General features: G+C 38.1%; 6 protein-coding genes and 1 long non-coding RNA gene across 10 annotated transcripts; 4 read left to right on the top strand and 3 right to left on the bottom strand.

Annotated features, from left to right (window-relative positions):
- Positions 1 to 21: 21 nt before the first annotated feature.
- LOC137574539 (short/branched chain specific acyl-CoA dehydrogenase, mitochondrial) lies at positions 22 to 5,582 on the bottom strand. The gene is made up of 4 exons (XM_068286893.1): positions 5,425 to 5,582; positions 5,193 to 5,298; positions 1,074 to 1,552; positions 22 to 918 (listed from the first exon to the last, which is right to left on the bottom strand). The coding sequence occupies exons 1-4, from the start codon at positions 5,458 to 5,460 to the stop codon at positions 295 to 297; spliced, it is 1,245 nt and encodes a 414-aa protein (XP_068142994.1). The 5' UTR covers positions 5,461 to 5,582; the 3' UTR covers positions 22 to 294.
- A 680-nt stretch (positions 5,583 to 6,262) lies between these two features.
- RpL26 (ribosomal protein L26) lies at positions 6,263 to 7,145 on the top strand. 2 transcript variants are annotated; one of them, XM_068286843.1, is made up of 2 exons: positions 6,263 to 6,334; positions 6,517 to 7,145. In XM_068286843.1, exon 2 carries the CDS (start codon positions 6,533 to 6,535, stop codon positions 6,980 to 6,982), a length of 450 nt encoding a protein of 149 aa, XP_068142944.1. In that variant the 5' UTR covers positions 6,263 to 6,334; positions 6,517 to 6,532; the 3' UTR covers positions 6,983 to 7,145. The 2 variants fall into 2 exon arrangements, with proteins under 2 accessions (XP_068142944.1, XP_068142946.1); XM_068286845.1 differs by having other exon boundaries at positions 6,311 to 6,330.
- Positions 7,146 to 8,101: 956 nt separating this feature from the next.
- On the top strand, positions 8,102 to 8,880 carry LOC137574506 (uncharacterized). The gene is made up of 2 exons (XR_011032012.1): positions 8,102 to 8,408; positions 8,473 to 8,880. It is a non-coding gene; the product is annotated as an uncharacterized lncRNA (long non-coding RNA).
- Positions 8,871 to 10,722, bottom strand: mrn (general transcription factor IIH subunit 4 marionette). The gene is made up of 2 exons (XM_068286842.1): positions 10,307 to 10,722; positions 8,871 to 10,242 (listed from the first exon to the last, which is right to left on the bottom strand). Exons 1-2 carry the CDS (start codon positions 10,624 to 10,626, stop codon positions 9,024 to 9,026), a joined length of 1,539 nt encoding a protein of 512 aa, XP_068142943.1. The 5' UTR covers positions 10,627 to 10,722; the 3' UTR covers positions 8,871 to 9,023.
- A 93-nt stretch (positions 10,723 to 10,815) lies between these two features.
- Positions 10,816 to 13,370, top strand: LOC137574462 (U3 small nucleolar RNA-associated protein 14 homolog A). Its single transcript, XM_068286785.1, is given in 3 exon segments — positions 10,816 to 11,301; positions 11,354 to 11,773; positions 11,775 to 13,370. Coding segments are annotated over 3 exon segments (2,310 nt in total). The 5' UTR covers positions 10,816 to 10,887; the 3' UTR covers positions 13,251 to 13,370.
- A 174-nt stretch (positions 13,371 to 13,544) lies between these two features.
- AIMP2 (aaRS-interacting multifunctional protein 2) lies at positions 13,545 to 15,279 on the top strand. 3 transcript variants are annotated; one of them, XM_068286873.1, is made up of 5 exons: positions 13,545 to 13,867; positions 13,975 to 14,085; positions 14,329 to 14,493; positions 14,563 to 14,791; positions 14,861 to 15,279. In XM_068286873.1, exons 1-5 carry the CDS (start codon positions 13,742 to 13,744, stop codon positions 15,235 to 15,237), a joined length of 1,008 nt encoding a protein of 335 aa, XP_068142974.1. In that variant the 5' UTR covers positions 13,545 to 13,741; the 3' UTR covers positions 15,238 to 15,279. The 3 variants fall into 3 exon arrangements, with proteins under 3 accessions (XP_068142974.1, XP_068142975.1, XP_068142976.1); XM_068286874.1 differs by having other exon boundaries at positions 13,546 to 13,867; positions 13,987 to 14,085; XM_068286875.1 differs by lacking the exon at positions 13,975 to 14,085 and having other exon boundaries at positions 13,555 to 13,867.
- A 587-nt stretch (positions 15,280 to 15,866) lies between these two features.
- On the bottom strand, positions 15,867 to 19,157 carry LOC137574775 (ubiquitin-conjugating enzyme E2 R2). Its single transcript, XM_068287184.1, has 3 exons — positions 18,995 to 19,157; positions 17,941 to 18,535; positions 15,867 to 17,856 (listed from the first exon to the last, which is right to left on the bottom strand). The coding sequence occupies exons 2-3, from the start codon at positions 18,505 to 18,507 to the stop codon at positions 17,455 to 17,457; spliced, it is 969 nt and encodes a 322-aa protein (XP_068143285.1). The 5' UTR covers positions 18,508 to 18,535; positions 18,995 to 19,157; the 3' UTR covers positions 15,867 to 17,454.
- Between the last annotated feature and the right edge of the window lie 285 nt (positions 19,158 to 19,442).

The raw sequence follows: 19,442 nt of genomic DNA, 5'->3' as shown, positions 1-19,442 counted from the left end.
TGTTATGGAATAAAAAGTGAATTGTTTTCGTTTTTCTTTGTATTTGATACAATATACAAATATATACAATATATATATATATTTTTATAACAGAAAGTATTGCGTTATAGTAAAATGGCTATACAGATAACATTGGAAGGAATCGATTGATCGATGATCAAATCCGATTCCAACACTTAAATGCACTTGACGTATCTGATGTACGATATCTCAGCTTGCAGTAAAATTCTTAAACAAAAATCTTAAACTCTCCTTCCTCTGATAACGAATGCTGATCGTTGGATCGATCGATTTCTAACCAGAGTAATCCTTCTTAATGCACTTGGCAATGGTGCTCAATTGCATGTTGGTTGTGCCCTCATAGATGGCTCCAATTTTGGCATCACGATAGTACTTCTCCTGTGGGAAATCACGAGTGAAGCCGACACCGCCCATCCAATCGATGCATTTGATGGCCGCACGCTGGGCCACTTCACTGGCATAGAATTTGGCCATGGCCGCCTCCTTAAGGAATGGTGCACCCTGCTCCTGCAGACGAGCCGCATTGTAGGTCAACAAACGGGCAGCCTCAATCTCTGTGGCAATGGTGGCAATTTGATGTTGCATCGATTGGAAATTGTAGATGGCTTCACCGAACTGCTTGCGCTCCAACAGATAGGGGATGGTCGCATCGAATGTGCCCTGAGCCAGGCCAACCATCTGAGCGCCAATGCCAATGCGTCCCTCATTGAGGAAACCAGCTGCGTATTTATAACCATGACCGAAAGTACCCAGAATATTCTCCTCGGGCACACGGACATTGTCAAAGGTAAGCATGCAGGTGCCAGAGGCGCGAATGCCCAACTTATCCTCTGGTTTGTTCACAATCAATCCAGGTGTCTCACGGTCCACAATGAATGTGGTAATACCGCGATAGCCCTAGAGAGACACAGAAAGAGAGAGAGAGGGAGAGAGAATGAGCATCACCATTAATTAAGATTAATTATTCTTATCATCGAAACGAATCAAATCGAATCGTCCAATTATAATTGATAAGCTAAACAATTTCATTCTGTCGTATTGATTGTACTTACATCCTCTGGCTTAGCATTGGCAAAGACCAAGAATACACCAGCCACATCTGAATTGGAAATCCACATTTTTGTACCATTGATCACATAATGAGAGCCATCTTTTTTGGCAACAGTCTTCAGAGAGAAGGCATCAGAGCCTGCTCCGGGTTCAGTGAGGGCAAAGCTACCGGCATACTCTTGGGCCAGTTTGGGCAAATATTTTGCCTTCTGTTCGGCATTACCGAATTTGATCATCAACGAATTGACCAGTGTATTATGGATATCGACAAAGGCAGCAACGGCAGGATCAATTTTCGATAGCTCTTCGACCACAATGATGTTGGTCAAGAAATTGCAACCGCTGCCGCCAAACTCTGTATCGATTTCAATGCCCATCAGGCCATTTTCGAAAACGGCCTTCACCACAGAAGGATCAAATTTGTGCTCAAAGTCCATTTTCTTGACCAAAGGCTGAATTTGCTCCTGAGCCAATTTGGCAACTGAAAAAAGAATGAAAGAATATAATACATTAAAGGGGAAACTTGAAAAGTCGTTGGAAAAAAAGATGTTCATCAAAAAAGATCGAAATATACCTAAAATCAAAAGACTTTAGAAAGCGGATGCAGAGATAAGGACATCAAAAGATCTTTAGAATCAGACCAAAGAAAAGAACCAGAAGTTAATTAAAGCGTTTATTTGTCCAAAATGTATCTTAATGAAACGTAATTTTGAAAAAGATTAATCCAAAATGTTTTCATTAGATACAAGATACAAATGAAGAAGATACATTTGAAATAGAAACGACAAAATAATAGATATTGATCATTAGGCAAGCTTTGTAATGTGGAACGAAAGCTTTCTCCAGATACGATCGGACTTTATGGAGCTTTTGAGGGCATGGTTTCTTAAAAAACGTCGTTAATCAAACTGGTTCCCCTTCGGCAAGTTTTTGTGGGGGTTCTTTGGGGAGCCTGCTGTGTTTGCCGGGCATTTGTTTGTATAAGTTGAGGTATATACCTATACATAAGTTCGATATATATGTATATTTGTGTGTGTGTGTGTGTGTGTATGTGCGCGTGTGCGTCTACTTTATCAGCAGAAAAACGTTTGTTCTCGCGATCGCGTGTTGCTCTCCCTTCCAATCTCTCCACTCACCACTACCATGTGAAGCTCTCTGCCCCCCTCTCAGATATATGTACATATGCATGTATGTATGTGTATATATAAAGGCATATACATACATACATATATAGTTATATATGTATTTATTATTGATCTTTTTTTAAGCATTATTTTTTTATTTTCCTTCTTGTTGTGCTCGGAAAGCCAACAACTGGCACACACCCACAAAATTGCCCTCCCTTTGGCCTTGCCTCACCTCCTCCAACTGTCCCCAACCATCTCAACGTTAGCAAATGTTTTATTTTCTACTATTGTCGCATATTATGGGAAAAATTTGAATAATTGATCAAGTGTGTATATATAATTATTAATTTACTTTTGCCATATGCCATGTGCAGACAAGCTTGGCCAATTAAAACAGCTGTGTTGGAGGTCCTGGCAGGACCTTTTGCTTTGTTTACTAACCTCTTAAGCTAATGAATTCACCGGTTTGCCTTATTCAAATGAAATTTTGTTAATAGCCACTAAGAATTCAAGAGGCAACTGTACTCCGTATTTGCTTTTAGGTTAGCCAATTCTCGAGCACATTTTATTTTTCTGCTTTCGGACTATAAGTTCACAAGGCAACTGTACTTAGAGGTGTAGAGGTGTAAATTTTAGGGCCTCACTGCCCCTAAAGGTATGCTGTCAGTTTTACGATGAACTTTGCATTCGAATGCCGATCAAGTGAGATAGAAAACCCGTTTTTAACTCATGCACTTAGCCACTTTGCATGCAGCTCAGCTTACGTAACAGCAATCGAACCATAAACAATATATATGTATATACATTTTATGAATGTTTATATAAGCTTATGCATATATGATTAAGCATATTAAGATTGATAAGCCCCAATATGGAATTCAATTAAGAGGAAAAAAAGATAATGTCAACTTCCCAACTAAGAATCAGTTGTATATATATTTATTGGTCAACTAATTCAACTCTCTAGGGAAGTACACAACCAAGAACCACACACACCCATTGCCCGGTCGCACACACTAGAACAGTGTGCACATTTAGGCGGGGGCGTGGCACAGTTGCCTATTTTAAATTTGCTCTATCACAAGTGTAACGCTGTGGAATTCACAATATTAAATTTAAATTCACAGCTGACTTGACTTGTGAACAACACTACACAAGAAGAAGACAGACCACACTCTCTCACACACACACACACAGACTTACTCCTCTAGTCCCCCCGCGCTCTTGCCACCCCCACACCGACAGCCGGCAGGCAAAACACAACAGACACCACGCTTCGAACTCGCTGTGTTTCACATTTGGAATGGAAATGGTCGGTCTCTTAGCGATCAAGACCAACGAAGATGAGGCAAAGGCATAGGCAAAAGCTGAAGCTAAAGCTAAAAGCTGCCAGACGAGTGTCGTTGAGGAACTTCCCCCACCGCAAGAACCCACCCCACATCACCCCACCCCAACACCAACCACTATCGCTCTCTTGTCTAATTCGAACCAAGTGGCGAGCTTACCTAAATACTCTATAAGGGAGAATATATTCTGATAAGCTCAGACCTTGAACTTGAACCTACCCAAATAAGTTTTAGCCCAAAAAAGAAAGCACACAGAGGTCCTTCTATCCTTTAGCCTTATTTTAAACTCTTATTAGTAGTTTAGACTTTAGTTTTGAGCCTGTTTAAGCTTATGACGTGTTAATTTTTTTTATCTACAACTTTCTAAAATTTTATCATTTGTGTAAATTAATAGAAATATGTAACAAAGAACATTTGTTAAATAAGCTTCTTTTCATATAGATTAGATATACAAATGGAAATGGAAAGGAATTAAAGGACTAAAAGCTACATATGTATAACTATTTAAGCGTGTGTAAGGAATTTGCGTTCTTTTAAATATATTTCAAGACCAACATTTCTTTAGGTCGAGTCAAAATTTTCTTTGCTTCCTTTACACACATCTGTATTAAAAGGATATTGTTAAACGAGAAAGTAAAATAAATTTCACATCTACATATACATATGTATGTACTATATAGTATGTATGTATATATAATCTAGGCAATCTATTGATCTGCTGTTTGAGGTCAAAGGCTAACATCCTTATTTTTGAAATTGAAAATAGATTAACTACGTAGATACACATATTACATAAACCTAAATCCTTTTGAAATGCCCAAACAAATTTAGATGAGCCCATCCTTTTCATGATGAATTATATAATTTTTGTTCATTAACTTAATTGATTCAATTGCCGTTTCTCCAACCAGCAGAAATATGCAAAAAAAAAAAAGAGAGAAAAAAAAGAAAGAAAGATGGGAAGAAAACACTCACACACACACAATATACATATATATATACATATATATTTATAGTATATGCATTGGAAAATTTTAAGGAAATTCTTAATAGAATAATAAATCCTTATTTTTTGATCTGAACTGATAACCACTCAGGTAGGTATATTACATATTTTGTGTTCACTATCTAAACATATAAAAAACAAAAAAAAAAAACAGAATAGAAAAAAAACTAGTGTGCTTATCTATATAAAACCAGCCCCTCCCCTTCCTCTTCAAACCGACCAACTTAGTCTCCACCACTCCAAGTTCCCACACAAAAAACTGATTTATCAGCAAAATAGCAAAGAAAATGTCAAATAAAGTAAAAAAATAATCACTAAAGGAAAAAGTTAATTGCATTTAGCTACAAAAACAAAAATAAAAGAAGTCAGAAAACAGAAATAAAAACCTCAACTATTGAACTCAATTATTATTGTTACCAATAATAAAATGCTAAAAAAAAAGAAGAAAAAAACAATCATTGCGTAACATCAACTAAAAAGAGACTGAGAAATATCTGCAACAACAAAAATAATATTCAAAATCTAATAAGCCTTATCAAAAATTACAATTACAAATGCTAAGTCCAACTGTATTTAGAGCAACTGCAATAAACAGGAACAACAACAGCAACAACTATGTATGTACATATAATTACAACTCACCCGTCTCCTTCATCATCTTCTCATCGTCGGTGAGATATGTCAACGGTGGTGGCAAACCTGTTGCCGAGGACATGGCCGCACTTTGCTGACGTGCAGCATTGGCCACCTAGCCAAAAAAAAAAAAAAAAAAAATAAAAAATGGTTAACCAAATTAATGTAAAACAAACTATCACTTATAATGCACTTTCTAGACGGGAAGAGATTTTGAAAATCCCTTGACAGTTACACTTACCATACGCATGGGCAATTTTTTCAGGCTGTTCATCATGTTGAATATGGCAAATTGAATTAAAGCAAATTAGAAAAACTGGACAAAACTAACGCAACAGTTGGCTGCAAAAACGCGACTGAAAATTCCAATTAGACTCCAGTCAGACATCTGGTAGAGATCAGTTTGGCAGAGGAGGAGTACGTAAATGATTTGAAAAGCTTTCACCACCCAATCACGCAAACTCACCCAGATTTGGAAAGCTTCACACCACCCAGTCCAGCAAATTCAACAGACTTGAAATCTGAATTAAGCGCGCAATTTTAACAGCTTAAGCAGTGTGGAAAATCACAATTACAAAATATCGATTACCAGTGTAATCAGTTCGATAATAGTGCGGCTAGAGATGAGAATTCATTGATTCACTCACTAAAAGCGATAAAGAATGTGGTTCTATCGATTGTGTCATCGATGAATTTCACAGCGCAACATCTGATGTATAAGTTTTTAATAACAATTTGCCCTGAGAATCTCTAGTCACAACTTTCAATATAAAATCTAATAGTCGTGCGTGAAATAAATCATTCCAGCCCTGAAGTAGGTTATCGAATTTTGACATTTCTTGGCCTAGTGGTGGTAATCTATGAATCGGTAGCAGCAGACTCTAATATTTCATATATCGTCAATTTTAAATTTGGTTTTTAAATAAATTTCGAGCTTTTAGAAAATGCTGTCTTTAAATTGAATAATTATATTTCTTATTTTGATCAAGAGAAAGCATTGTCTTTATGAACTTAAATTATTAAACAAGTAATAAGTTCGAACCGCAACTTGTCATCCCTAAATAGTATCGATAGTTCTACTCATTTTCACATCCCTAGCCGACATTCGTTGCTGTCAAATTTCTTTCTTTTCGTTGTGTTTACGACGGTAGGTGCGTTTCCGAAATAAAATTCGTTATTTAGTTTGCCATCCGTTGATATTATTTAAGATAAACAATGGAAACTAAAAAAGAATTCTATATTCTACTTGATTGTGATATTATGCAGAGTTATTGTGAAGAAATTACTAAAGATTTCCGTATTTTTCCTATCTTTGTTTACAACCACATAGCAGCCAGCCCTCCAGCAAAATGAAATTGAATCAGTTTGTTTCGTCGTCGCGCAGGAAGAACCGCAAGCGTCACTTCCAGGCTCCATCGCACATCCGCCGTCGCCTGATGTCCGCACCCCTCTCCAAGGAGCTGCGTCAAAAGTACAATGTGCGCTCAATGCCAATCCGTCGTGACGACGAGGTCCAGGTGATCCGTGGCCACTTCAAGGGCAACCAGGTGGGCAAAGTTGTCCAAGCCTACCGCAAGAAGTTTGTTGTCTACGTTGAAAAGATCCAGCGCGAAAACGCCAACGGCACCAATGTCTATGTGGGCATCCATCCCAGCAAAGTTTTGATTGTTAAACTGAAACTGGACAAGGATCGCAAGGCCATTCTGGAGCGTCGCGGCAAGGGACGTTTGGCAGCATTGGGCAAGGACAAGGGCAAGTACACCGAGGAGACGGCTGCTCAACCCATGGAGACGGCGTAAACACCAAACACTAGCCCCAAAACCGATATGACGTTTTTACCGTAACGTTTAAAGTGTGTAAAAAAACAACAACAAACTTAAATACAAGAAAATGTGCGAATGGAGTGAAAAAGAAACGCATTTCTTTACAAATAAAGAACAGTTGATTTTTCAATATGAACAATTGTTAATTATTTTTTTTATTTTTGTTTTAGTTTTGCATTGCAAAACAGAGTTCAAGTGAGTGCCCTCAGTTTGTCTCCCAATTGATCAGTGAAAAGTTAATGGACCTTTCACATCTGATATCTATAAAATAGTAAACCTTTTCCACATAAATATTGGATATGATGGAATGTTTCTATCTCACGTGGTGCGAAAGTTGTTACGAATCACAATAGTGGGATCATATTCAATAAAGTTGGATATAATAGCATATAACATATAGAACGGATATTATTCTCATCTTGTTACTAAAGCTTAGGTCATTCCGTTCGAAAAACGTATACATATGTATTATGAAAATTGATTTAGTTCCTGGTCTTACTTTGACCAAATTTGGTTATAAATTGTATACCCCTATAGATTTATTATCTGACTTTTAAATTGATCGATTATTGGTCAAGTAAAATTGGATGTAAGGCTAACAGGGAGCATTCTTGGTCGATTAATTTGCGGACTTTGCATGTTTAATTCTTTTAAACGCTAGTCATTATATTATTTATTTATTTATTTGTAGAGTTAACTTAAACTTACAAAGTTTAAGCCAACAGGTTGTAGCCATGGCTACTGAGGTCTTCGGCTAAATTTGATGTACATAAATATAGTATATATAGGTATCTTACAGCTACTATACAATATATATGTATATATATATTTTTGGGGTGGGGGAAAGGGATTATTATATTATAAAGAGTAAACTGTTTATATATAGACCAATTTCATAATAGAAGTGCAAGACGTTGTTATACCCTTACAGAAATCAAGATAGAATACCTTGTACCTATAGGAAGTTAATTTCAGACTTCTGAAGACAACGGAATTTAAATCCCCCCAAAATAAGTATTATTTTATCCTTCACTTAGTGTTATCCTTAGATTAGTGTTACCATATATTCTCTATTTAACGGTCTTTTGGAAAGATTTGTGTGACCATTATTTTTTTGTCTCCTTTGACGCAAGATTTAGCTTACTGTGCTTTCTATATCTTCTTCTTGTTCGGAATTTTCTCAAGCATCAGCATTTCTCTTTTGGTCGCCGACGAAGTTGGACTAAAATATGTCTTTCAACGATTTTGTAACTTGTCCTATAAATAAAAGCCATAAATCCCTGCGTGGACGCCTGGAAACCCATATAATACGTTGTTGCCGAACGCTTGAACCAAAAGAGAAAAAAAAATTGTTATATGTCCATTTAATGAAACACATAGTGCACCTGCTGCGAAAATACTGGTAAAGAAAGGAATATTACACACGTGTAGTCTACCGTTACTATTTATAGTCTTTTTCTTCAAAGGATCATATCAAGAACCATTGTACAAGCAATGTTTTGAACTTCGTGAATGACGTGCAAGAAGAAGAAAAGCCATCCTTAAAAGGGGCGGAGAGTGTGCCTCAAAAAACGGTTGAATGTGAGGATGATTGGGACCAGGAGCCCGATGTAGGAACCTATAAACCGCTACATGATTGTGATGAAAAATTGGTTGTTCGTTCCTTAAAGGGACAATCGCGGACTGTACGCCAAGAGTTCCGTCGGAACGAGCGCCGTCGATTTGCCGGACTCGAGAACAAATAGACGAGGGGAAATATACATTTCACTTATGTATTTTACTTGCCCGCAAGCGCAAAAGTATACGTCATCTCGCTCTTTTTCACAATGTTTTATATACATATTAAAATAAAAAGACATTTAGATAAATTTTAATTTATAACTATATTTGAAATCCTACGGATAACTAAATCCCAAAACCCCGACCGATACAGTTATCGACCGTGGACCGACCACTATTATTCTTCGCAAGGTAAGCAAATTAGAATATCCCTCTAACCTTAGCACACAACTCTTGCTCAGCCACCGCTTTTGGAATACTTTTTCCAATAGCGTTTAACGTCATCATGTCCATTCTTCTGGACCACCATAGTACGTGTTTTCTCATTTTGCCAAACCAAAACTTGAATGGATTGAGCATAATCCCGTAGAGTGACGAAATCGTTTGTCGAAAGAAATTGATTATAGACTACACCCTCGGTATAGGTGAAACGATTACGTTCCATTTCCCACAACTTGATTTGATCTACAACTGTGGGTGGTAGGCAAGATTTCGAGTTGATGGCTGATTCTACAAGTTTCATATTCGGATGGGCATATTGCTCGAGATAGGAGATAATTTGTTCAGCTGTAATGCCTCCTCTTAAAGCCTGACGCACGGAATCTCTGGTGAGAACGCCAACAACCAAATTGGGAAACCGATATAACAGCTCGGTAAAGAGTCCAAGAACAGCCACTTGCAGTGGCGAGTCCGTATAGGCATAGACACGATAATTTGTCTCTACCACTATGTAGCCGCGATCCTGCATACGTTCCTCTTCCTCCGAAGCTGATAAGGTAACAATGGCTGTGGCTGCATCCGCTGACTCTTTGCTGGTAACATTCAAAGCCAAACGCGTGGGATAGAAGCGTCCCTCTTTGCGTTTCCTTTGAAAAACCAAACCGAATTCTCGTAAATGTTGTAGAAATGCCAACATTTGATTGCTCATTCCTTCCGAGCTGTAATCCCTGCCCAGTGTGGAGAAACTCAATTGGAATAACATCGATAGACATTCGGGTAGTGATATGCCACGCTCCTCACACGTATCCAGGTATTGCATCATAAAATGCCATACTTGTGCCCTCGTGTCCAGCAATAGAAACTGGAATCCTTGCCGTGTTATCGTTATGCCATCGCGTTCATCTCGCTTCATCAGATTGGCATGCAGAAGAATTCGCACAGCATCTGGACTAATGGCTTCCGCATCTGTGCCATTGCGATTGCCAGTGCCTACCATGTAATGAAGTACACAACGCCATCTTGACATCGCATATGAGTCCAGGAAGGCGATGTCACGCGGTTTTGAGTCTTTCTCCAGTGTATTTGTCATTGGCCAGGGCTTGCCACCGCCTAAAAGTATTTGCCTAACGCTCTTCTTGAATGTAGGCGACAATTCCCAAGCAGCCAATCCACCAGGTATGGCCGTTACTCGCCATACATTTAGGGATGTTAAACAACTGGTGGCCTCCTGCTGTTCTCTGTAATATATGTCATAAATAGACTCTCATTTCGTCTCTCACGGGTGGAACTATGTCTACTTACTTGGCACATCTTTGCGCTCCCCAAGAGCTGACTACCGCCTGCGGTACAGGTTGATCGACAAACAGAATGCGTATAATGAACTGACGGGCTATTTCCGGCAAATCGCGATACACGGCCAGGCATATAGGCGGATAGTTGTAGAGTTTCTCCAGCGTTTCCGGCGTCTGTCGTGTCCGCAGATATTCCTGAAAGTCCTTGCATTCCAAATTAGCCGGTCCCTGGACCAATTGTGAGATATTGGTGGGAGTACTACTACTGCTGCCACTGGGGCCACTGTTTGCATTGGAATTGGCATAGCGACCGGATTTAGTATCGGCCATATTATTATGCCGATTCTTTTAATATTATTTAACAAAAAATAAAAGAAAACAACGCCGGACAATGAAACAAACAAAACGACAGGAGTGGATAGTGTTATGAAATTTGGTGGCAGAAAATTACCAGTGCTCTAAAGACCGCAAAAATTTTCGATTATTTCCATAAGAACCTATCGATTTTCTTCTTAGGCTGCACTTGTCAGCTGTTGTGTACACCGCGTGGTTTAACTGAGTAAAATTTGTTTAATTTTGAATTGCAACAACATGAGTGACGATGAAGAGCAATACAATCCACAGTCACACAAGAAGCTACTGCAGGCTATCAGCAGTCGCGGCAACGTCCAGCATATACAGCGTTCCACACGTGATGAACGCCAACCAGTACAGGATGAGTTCCAGTTGGTAAAGTCATCGAATGCGTCGTCGTCGTCGGCAAATGTTGATGAGCCCCGGGCTGTGGGACTTAATGACCTAGTCCAGATACTTCGAACCTCATCCAAGCATTTGGATACAGGGAAAAAGCTGAAGAATGTCCAAAGCACTAAGAAAGTGCTGCAGAAACCATTGGAGAAACCAGCGGCGGATCGTATAAAGCGAACAATTGGTTATGAAGGAGTCAGCAAGAAACTTGGTCGCTGGGATGCTGTGGTAGCCAAACAGCGTTCAGCAGAAACACAGGTAAACACTTGTTCAATACTATCAATTTTGATTAACAACCAAATTGTTTTAGATATTTCCCATACCCTCGGAGACCATTTACGTAAACACCTCTGCCCACGCCAAGCCTCTTAAGACCAGCATTAAATCGGATCTGGCCAAGGAGCTCGAAGAAAGTAATCAGAGACTTCGTGAATTAAGGAAAAAGCAAATTGGTGATATGACTGATGATAAGTTACTGGCGCAGCAGGAGAATGCCTTATTAGAGAAGAAGTTGACAAGAGATGAGCTATTTGCACGCCGCAAGGAGTTGGCCTATCTGAAGATGCGTGAATCCCAAAAATCTGCCAAGGCTAGAATGCAGAAAAAGATCAAATCCAAAAAGTATCATAAACTGCAAAAACGTCACAAAATGCTGGAACAGATTAAAGAATTTGAATTGCTGCAAAAGACCAATCCAGAAGCGGCTCTCGAGAAACTCGACGCTTTGGAAAAAAAGTCGAGTGAAGGAAAGAGCTAGCCTGCGACATAAAAACACTGGCACTTGGGCCAAGAATTTGCAAGTGCGGGCCAAATATGACAAAGAGGTGCGTAAGGACTTAGCCGAACAGTTGGCGGTAAGTCGTCAATTAACGCAAAAGCAACACGAATCCGAAAGTGAAGAGGAGCAGGAAACAAACACATTCAAATTGGACGAGGAAGATAAGCTCTTGGATAATGATCCATTTAATCCCTGGACCAAAGTAAAGTCAAAAAGCAAGACCAACACAAATGAAGAACAAACCGATGATACAAACTGGCGTAAATACTGGACTGAACGAAATGAAACTGACAAATTACTAGCACAGCATCGTGAAGATATCCAGGAACTAAAAGAAACTAAGGAGAAAGAAGAAAGTGCAGAAGCTACTCCCAAAGCAAAGAAAAGTTCTGTAAAGAAGGTCAAAAAAGCAAAAATAACTGTACAAAATGGCTGGAAGGTGGAGAAGTTAAGTAAAAACGCCACCTTGGAGGAGATTTTCGAACAGCATGGGGACATATTGAAAGAAAAAGTTGGCAAAAAATTAGAAAAGCTAAGAAAGCAAGCAGACAAACTCAAGGAAAAGCCAACAAAGGGCAAGCAATTGAAGAAAAAGAAGGATGCATTAAAAAATCTTAAGGATTTGACTTTTAAAAATACCAAACAACGCATTGAAATTGATGAGCCTCTCAATAGTGAAGATATAGAAGCGAAAACTGATACAGCAAATTCAAATGTATTAGAAGAGGCTGAAATAGTAGAGAAATCCTCTGCCGTCATTGACTCGATAGATCCCACCAAAGTGACAACTTTGAATTGGACACAATCATCACGAGGCCGACTAAATGATGCCCTTGGAGTTGGGGAACTAGAAGCCGATTTCGACGAAGAAGATAATACCAATGCAGAACGTCAACTTACCCTAACTGAGGCCTTCGAAGACGATGATATTATAGCCGATTTTAATAAGGACAAGGAAAAAGATTCGGAACTAAAGAACACAGAGCTCCAATTGGCCATGCCAGGGTGGGGCTCATGGGCTGGTGCAGGCATATCCCCCGAGGTTATGGAGCGCCGCAATAAACGTCTTCTGTTGAAACTTGCTGTACCCGAGAAGCGACGGGATGAGAACAAGGATAATTTATACATCAATGAGACAAGCAGTAAAGATACCCGTTCACATTTGGTCTCCTCGGTGCCATTCCCCTTTAGATCCCTGGCTGATTATGAGGCTAGCATACGAGCTCCAATTGGTCGGAACTTTGTACCGGAAACTGCTTTCAGAATGTTAACGCGTCCCGCTGTAATAACACGCAAGGGCCAGGTTATTGAGCCTATGGATGAGAGTGAACTCATAAAACCGGATCGTCGTCTCAGACATATTGTGGACAGAAGAATAAAACGTCTGCCCAAACATAAGCCGCTACCACCTAAAGCTAAAATTGCTTAAGAAAGTACTCAAATAATCAAACAATTAATAATGTAGGTACAAAGATCTACTGGTTGGTTATTTTGTATAATACTTTGATTCTATTATTAAGAATTACATGAAAAATATTTTTCAAAAACATTTGCTCATTTATCTCGTTTTTCTTTTCGAATCCCGATAACTTTTAAAAAAGCGGGACTACAACATAATATCGATAGTTAGGTGAAATTATCGACCGTTATCTACACGCCAGTTAAAATTAAATTTTATTTATTAAATATTAAAACCCTCTAGGAAATTTGACTATGTTTCATACTTCATCTATATTGATTTCGAAAACAAAACTTAAAATGTAACAACAAATAGTCCTTTAAATCCAACAACCACCGGCAAAAAATATGCTTTCGATGGAATTCAGAACGCAAACACATGTGCTTTGGTTGATCATGGCCACACTAAATTAGTTATTCCCACGGATATATATATATATACATAGATATTTTGTTAGCGAAATGTACGAGCTGAAAACTTTACTTCCCCAATTCGAAATAAAATTGCCAACCTGTATGTATGATCTGAAGAATGTGAGCCTGACGGGCAGCCCCAGCACCGGTGCCGGCGTCAGCAGCAGCTCCAGTGTAAGAATCAATTAATTCAATTACATATATACATACAAATGTATGTATATAAATATATACATATATATAGTATAATTAAGTTTGTATAGTTAATTAAGAAGATCCAGTCACTCCCACAGCAGCAGATCGGCAGCGGCAAGAGCTACAGCAGCAGCAGCAGCGCCACATGTGCACTTGACTTGGACATTTTAGGCCGACAAATTCAACAATTGTTAAAGGTTAAATCAAGAAAAACAACAACAACAACAACTAAACCAAATTCTATTTATAAACAATTATACGACTAACAAAAACAACAACAATAGAAAACATGAAATATGATGATGAAATATTGTGTGTGTTTGCTTGCTGTCTCCTGTGTGTGTGTGTCCTTGGGGTCGCCGTCCAATGGGATATCCATTGCTGGACGCCGCCAAGTTGTCTTGAATAATCGTTTGCTTTTCTTCTTGCTTTTCTTGCAGGCCAACAATGGCAAGGATACATCAGCAGTGGTGGCCCGTCAGGATAAGGTTTTGCTCCAACTGGAGGATCTCAAGGCCCAATTGGGCAAAATAAGAGCCGGTCTGGGTCTATGTGGCAAGACGATTCAGCATACGACAGGCTATCAGAATGGTGGCTTAAAAGAGGTGAGGCTGTAAAATGAGTGAAACCAATTAAATTCAAGCTAATTACATCTTATTTACTTCCATTTTCAGGTGCCACTCGAGGATATTGTCATCAATGGTCATCCGAACTTCATACCCTACGCTCTGCTGGCTCTAAAGAATGCCTGGCGTGACCTCTATACAATCGACATAAAAACCTTTACACACTCCACAATGGCAGACATTGGACCAGCGGCACGAGAATTTGAACAAAACCTAGCCAAGGTCCCAATTAATGAATCATTGCCCAAGATCAATGTTACCTTGATATGGAAAAATTGTAAGTGAATTGATGATGAATGATCCATTTGTTTGCCTATAACCAAAATTTAATCGTAATCGTTGACAGGCGAGCACACTGAAATGATAAGTTCACCGACCATGTATGTTCCCATTTATGGAGAAGTTAACATAATTCGTTACTTGGGTCGTGTGGGTCCAGCGGAATATCGGTATGAAGGCTCACCCATTTGCAACGAGATTGATTTAGTGCTGGACATTTGCTATCAACTGTTGCGTTGCACCACCCACAAATCTCAGGTGGCCATGGTTAGGCTGCTCGAGAAGCGTCTGCAGAAGCAGCAATATTTCGGTGGCTCACAAATGTCTGTAGCTGATATCGGTGTCTATAGCTCGCTGATACGCATGCCCGCCATTACGGATAAGGATCTGACGCCGGCTTTGGTGGCATGGCGAAAGCGTGCCAAGCTGGTGACAAAAATCTAAAAGAAATTGAACAAAATAATAAACAACTAAAGAAATCTACAAGCCCCACAATGGGATATAAGTCTATCAAATTGCAAAAATGCATCATAGTTCAATCACCGAACGTATGTTCTCTGCGAGATGATCCCTCATACGAAAACATAGATACAGAGCATTCCGTCTCGCTCCTTTTCAGTTGAAATAGTGGAAAGGTTACCCCAATTCTTTGCTTACCCATATGTACTTACATATATTACCGCTTTAAGTGAAACTTTTGTCTTTGGATAAATGCACATGCAAAAGAAACAATGCTTGAAAAGAATATCCACTTGACGAATAAGGCTTTCCAACCATCTAATTTACAGGTTAGTGACCAATGTCAGGAGTTATCTTCATCTTTGGGCAATTGGCAGCATAAAATGCCAGCAATACTAGGAATTGGAATTCGAATTTTATTGACCTATCCAATCTAGTCCTATCTAATGCGTTGCAAGAGAAATCGGAAAATATAAAAAGTTGCAGCCTTTTGGTTTATGGACATATCTTAAATGATTCTCTTTGTTCAATTTTTTATCTGTTAAACCATTCTTTTCTATATTGAAAGTTGAATCAACTTTGGATATAAATGCATTCCGAAAACTTTATGGAACTTTTACCTTTTTTGTCATTTTATTTGGCTTATTTATCTTTGTTGCAATTTTATTTGTTGTTTATACAATACGGTTTCTCGTTTCTTATATTGCAGTTGTTGCTTTCCATTCCATTGATCGTTTTAAAAATTTGCTTAATACTAGATTCTCTTTTTGTTTTTAATATATGTATATATATATATATTATTTGAAATCCGTTGATTGTTGTTGTTAGCTTTTAACTTTGTTTCTTTTCGGTTTTCTTAGGATGTTTTTTTTTTGTTTTTATTTTGTTTTTTATCTCGCTGGGAGAGATTTGTTGTTGCTGTTCTTGCTTCGGTTGTATCGGGTTTTGAATGTTTTTTTTTTTTTGTTTTTGTTAATCATTAAAATGTTAGCCCAAAATTTCTTGCACATAAATAATAGTTTTTAAATCTAATACATATATTTTATATATATCATTTTATGTGTGTATATAATGATAATCAGTTGGTTTTTTGTTTGTTTTTGCTTGAGTTTGATTTCTCTGTTTTTTTTCTTTAGTTGTTTGTTTGTGTTATATTTAAGTTTGCCCCTTTTCTGTTGCTCTTGTTGTTGTTTGAAGGAATTGGAAAAGTCCCTGATTTCTATATAATTGCTTTTATACTCATCTTAACTTAAAGGTTTTTACATGGCTGATTTTGTTTAATTACAAAAAAAAAAAGGGAAAATAAAGGTTGATGTTTTTTTTTTTCAAATCCAAAAATGAGAAATAGTTTTTAGATTACAATTTTCTTTTTTTTTTAACTTAATATTTATGATATTAACAAAAATAAAGTCAGCAACTCTCTTAAAATGATAAATATTTTGCCTTTTAAATTTAGCTAAATTCAAGCAGATAAATCAATTTGAATAATAAAAAATGTATGTATATATATATATATGTATATTTGTTAGAAATGCTTGAAACTAAAGCTTGGGTAAACGAAAATGCAATTTATAAACAATTGCTAGAGACTAAACATAAAAAAAAAATTAACAAAATCTTCATGATATGAAAATTTTGCACAAAAAATAATTTAATGATCAGCCTATTTAATTGGGAGTCTAGATGATTTCAAATGATTAAAATTTAATTAAACCACAAGCATAAAGAAAAATTATTGAACAAAATGATAATAATAAATTTATGTGTTAATTGTAAAATGTTCGTTTGTTGCTCGTTTTGTTAAAAAACAATATATATATATATATATGTATATACTTAAAAGAAAGCTTGAATATTTATCTTCTGAAGATGATGTATAATTTCAATAATTTGACTTGATTTTAAAATTTTTTTCGCCAGTTAGAATTAGGCTTGCACTTTTGTTTATGTCGTAAAAGTCGAATTAAGTAAACTAAAGCCTAATTTGAGTTGCATCTGATCCTTTGTTCGTCTTAATCCTGTTTTATACTTAGGCATTAATCATATTAATAATAGCTTTTTTTTGTTGCTTTTTGTTTTTTTTGTTTTTTAAAAGAAAAGTGTTGACCTACGTGTGGCCTAGGAGAGCAAGAGGAGTAGGTGAGTTGATGAAGATGGAAAAGGATCGGCTGGTTGGTGGTGGTTGTGTGGTTTGGGTCCTAATTATGTGGTTTCCCCTTTACCGCTGTCATCGGCCGATTCGGCATCGCCATCGGCCTCGGCAGCCGCTGCTCTTGCCACTCCCAGTCCATTATTGTTGCACTTATTTTTGCTAATGTCGGCACTAAGCTCCTTTTGCTGTTCATCCTCATCTTCATCATCATCGTCCTCATCCTCGTCGTCGTCATCGAAATCATCGTCTGTCGGCAAATCATCTTCGGTCTCTAGATCAAAATCATCATCATAAAAATTGGGATCTAAGCCAGATTCTGTATTGACTTTTCGTGTGGGCTTAAGGCAGTAATCCTCCAGGGTCATGGGTACAACAATGCCCTCCCGTTTCGCCTCGGCATTCGCGGCTAGAGCCTGCTTTCGGATAATATTGGGATACTCAGTATCCTTACCCTAGAAAAGAGCGAGAGACAGAGAGATATAAATAAAATTAAGATTAGTTGATGCAGATTGGAGGAAAAAGAAAATTTCGCTTACTTGTGAATCTCGCCATCTTCGATACATCACCGATGCATCTACATTTGCCGGCGAATATGTATTCGGTTCATTGAGCAAGGATATAACCGACAATAGAATCGTTCGCACATTCTGTGTGGGATTCCAACGTTCGCATGGCAATTCACCGCTTTGGGGATCATCAACAGGTGGATGCAATATCGATATGCATAGATCACCGTTCTCATAGACATTCGGATGCCAGACTTTGGTCAGGAAGCGTATGGATGGCGGTGAATAGGGATAATCATGCGGAAATTTCATATGGGCTTTGAAATAACCACCCTGATATAGTGTATCTGGTGGCCCAAATATGGCCACCTCCCATTCAAAGAGATTATCATCGTTAATCAATTTCACACGAAATCCCTCGACAGGTTCTTCCTGCAATGATTTATATTCCATGGCCAGGGCGCGAACAGCTGAGCTACTGGGCGTCGATGTGGTGGTATTGGAACCAGATCCTCCCGTGCCTGTTGCTGAGCTCGAGCCAGCGCTGGCCGCCATCAGTGTGGACGAAGCATGTTGCGATGTGGAGGCGGTGGTCATTTGTTCACCTAGCAATTGTCGGCGTGTTCTAAGAATTGAACAAAAGAAAATGTTTGTGATATAGGTATCTACGTATGTACATTCAAATACATATTTGTATATTATATATAAATTGTGCAAATGTATATAAAAATATATGTATATATGTACATATATGCTTTTGCAGGGTCAATATCTTGACGATGACGACGGATTTCAAGGTGAGCAAGTTAGTTGCTCGTGTTGTTGTTGTTATAGCTTATCTTTCGTTTTGTTGAACTTGAAAGTTTTTGATTTCTTTTACTAAGCTAATTTCCTATTTTCATATTTAATTTTCCATTTAAATATTGTAAACCGATGTTGTTTTTGTAATCGGGAGATTTTTTTCCCCTTTTTTGTAGTAGTGCTGAACGACGGCGGAGGGGATCAGTGGGGGTGGTTAAAATACTTGTAAAATTTTAGCTGGGTATGACCACGGCGGAGGTCAGTTGGCCGTTGCGTGGCTTACCTATTTAGTTGTTCTTTTTTGCAAGTAGTGCTGGAGCGGATGTGTGTGTGGGGGTATATTTAAAATGCAGTTGCAGTAATGTGCTTTGTTTTTGTTGCAACAAATTTGTAATTAACTTAGATTTTGTAGGGCTGCCTAATAGGGTTGGAGAAACACTGATAGTAATATCGATGTTATCGATGATTTTGTAAAAACTAAAACAATGTAAAATAAATAATTCGATTCGCCGTCCCTGGTAGAAAAGAGAGCAAATAGACGTGCATAAGTCCGAATTTGTCCAACATTTAAATAAATTAGCTTCTGTAATGCGTAGTTTTACGTTTTAAGCAAATAGACACAATCTTAAAAAGAGTAAAATTGCGATTTGCTCAGTGGCGCCAAAACGGCTAAAAAAGTGAAAACATACCAAAACTGGCGGGAAAATGGCCAATTCTTTTTTAGTATTGCC

The sequence above is a fragment of the Drosophila tropicalis genome, unplaced genomic scaffold (genome assembly GCF_018151085.1).
Source record: "Drosophila tropicalis isolate 14030-0801.00 unplaced genomic scaffold, ASM1815108v1 contig_463, whole genome shotgun sequence".
Taxonomy (NCBI): Eukaryota; Metazoa; Arthropoda; class Insecta; order Diptera; family Drosophilidae; genus Drosophila; species Drosophila tropicalis.
Note: the sequence above shows the minus strand (reverse complement) of the source record. Positions and strands in the feature narration are given on the sequence as shown.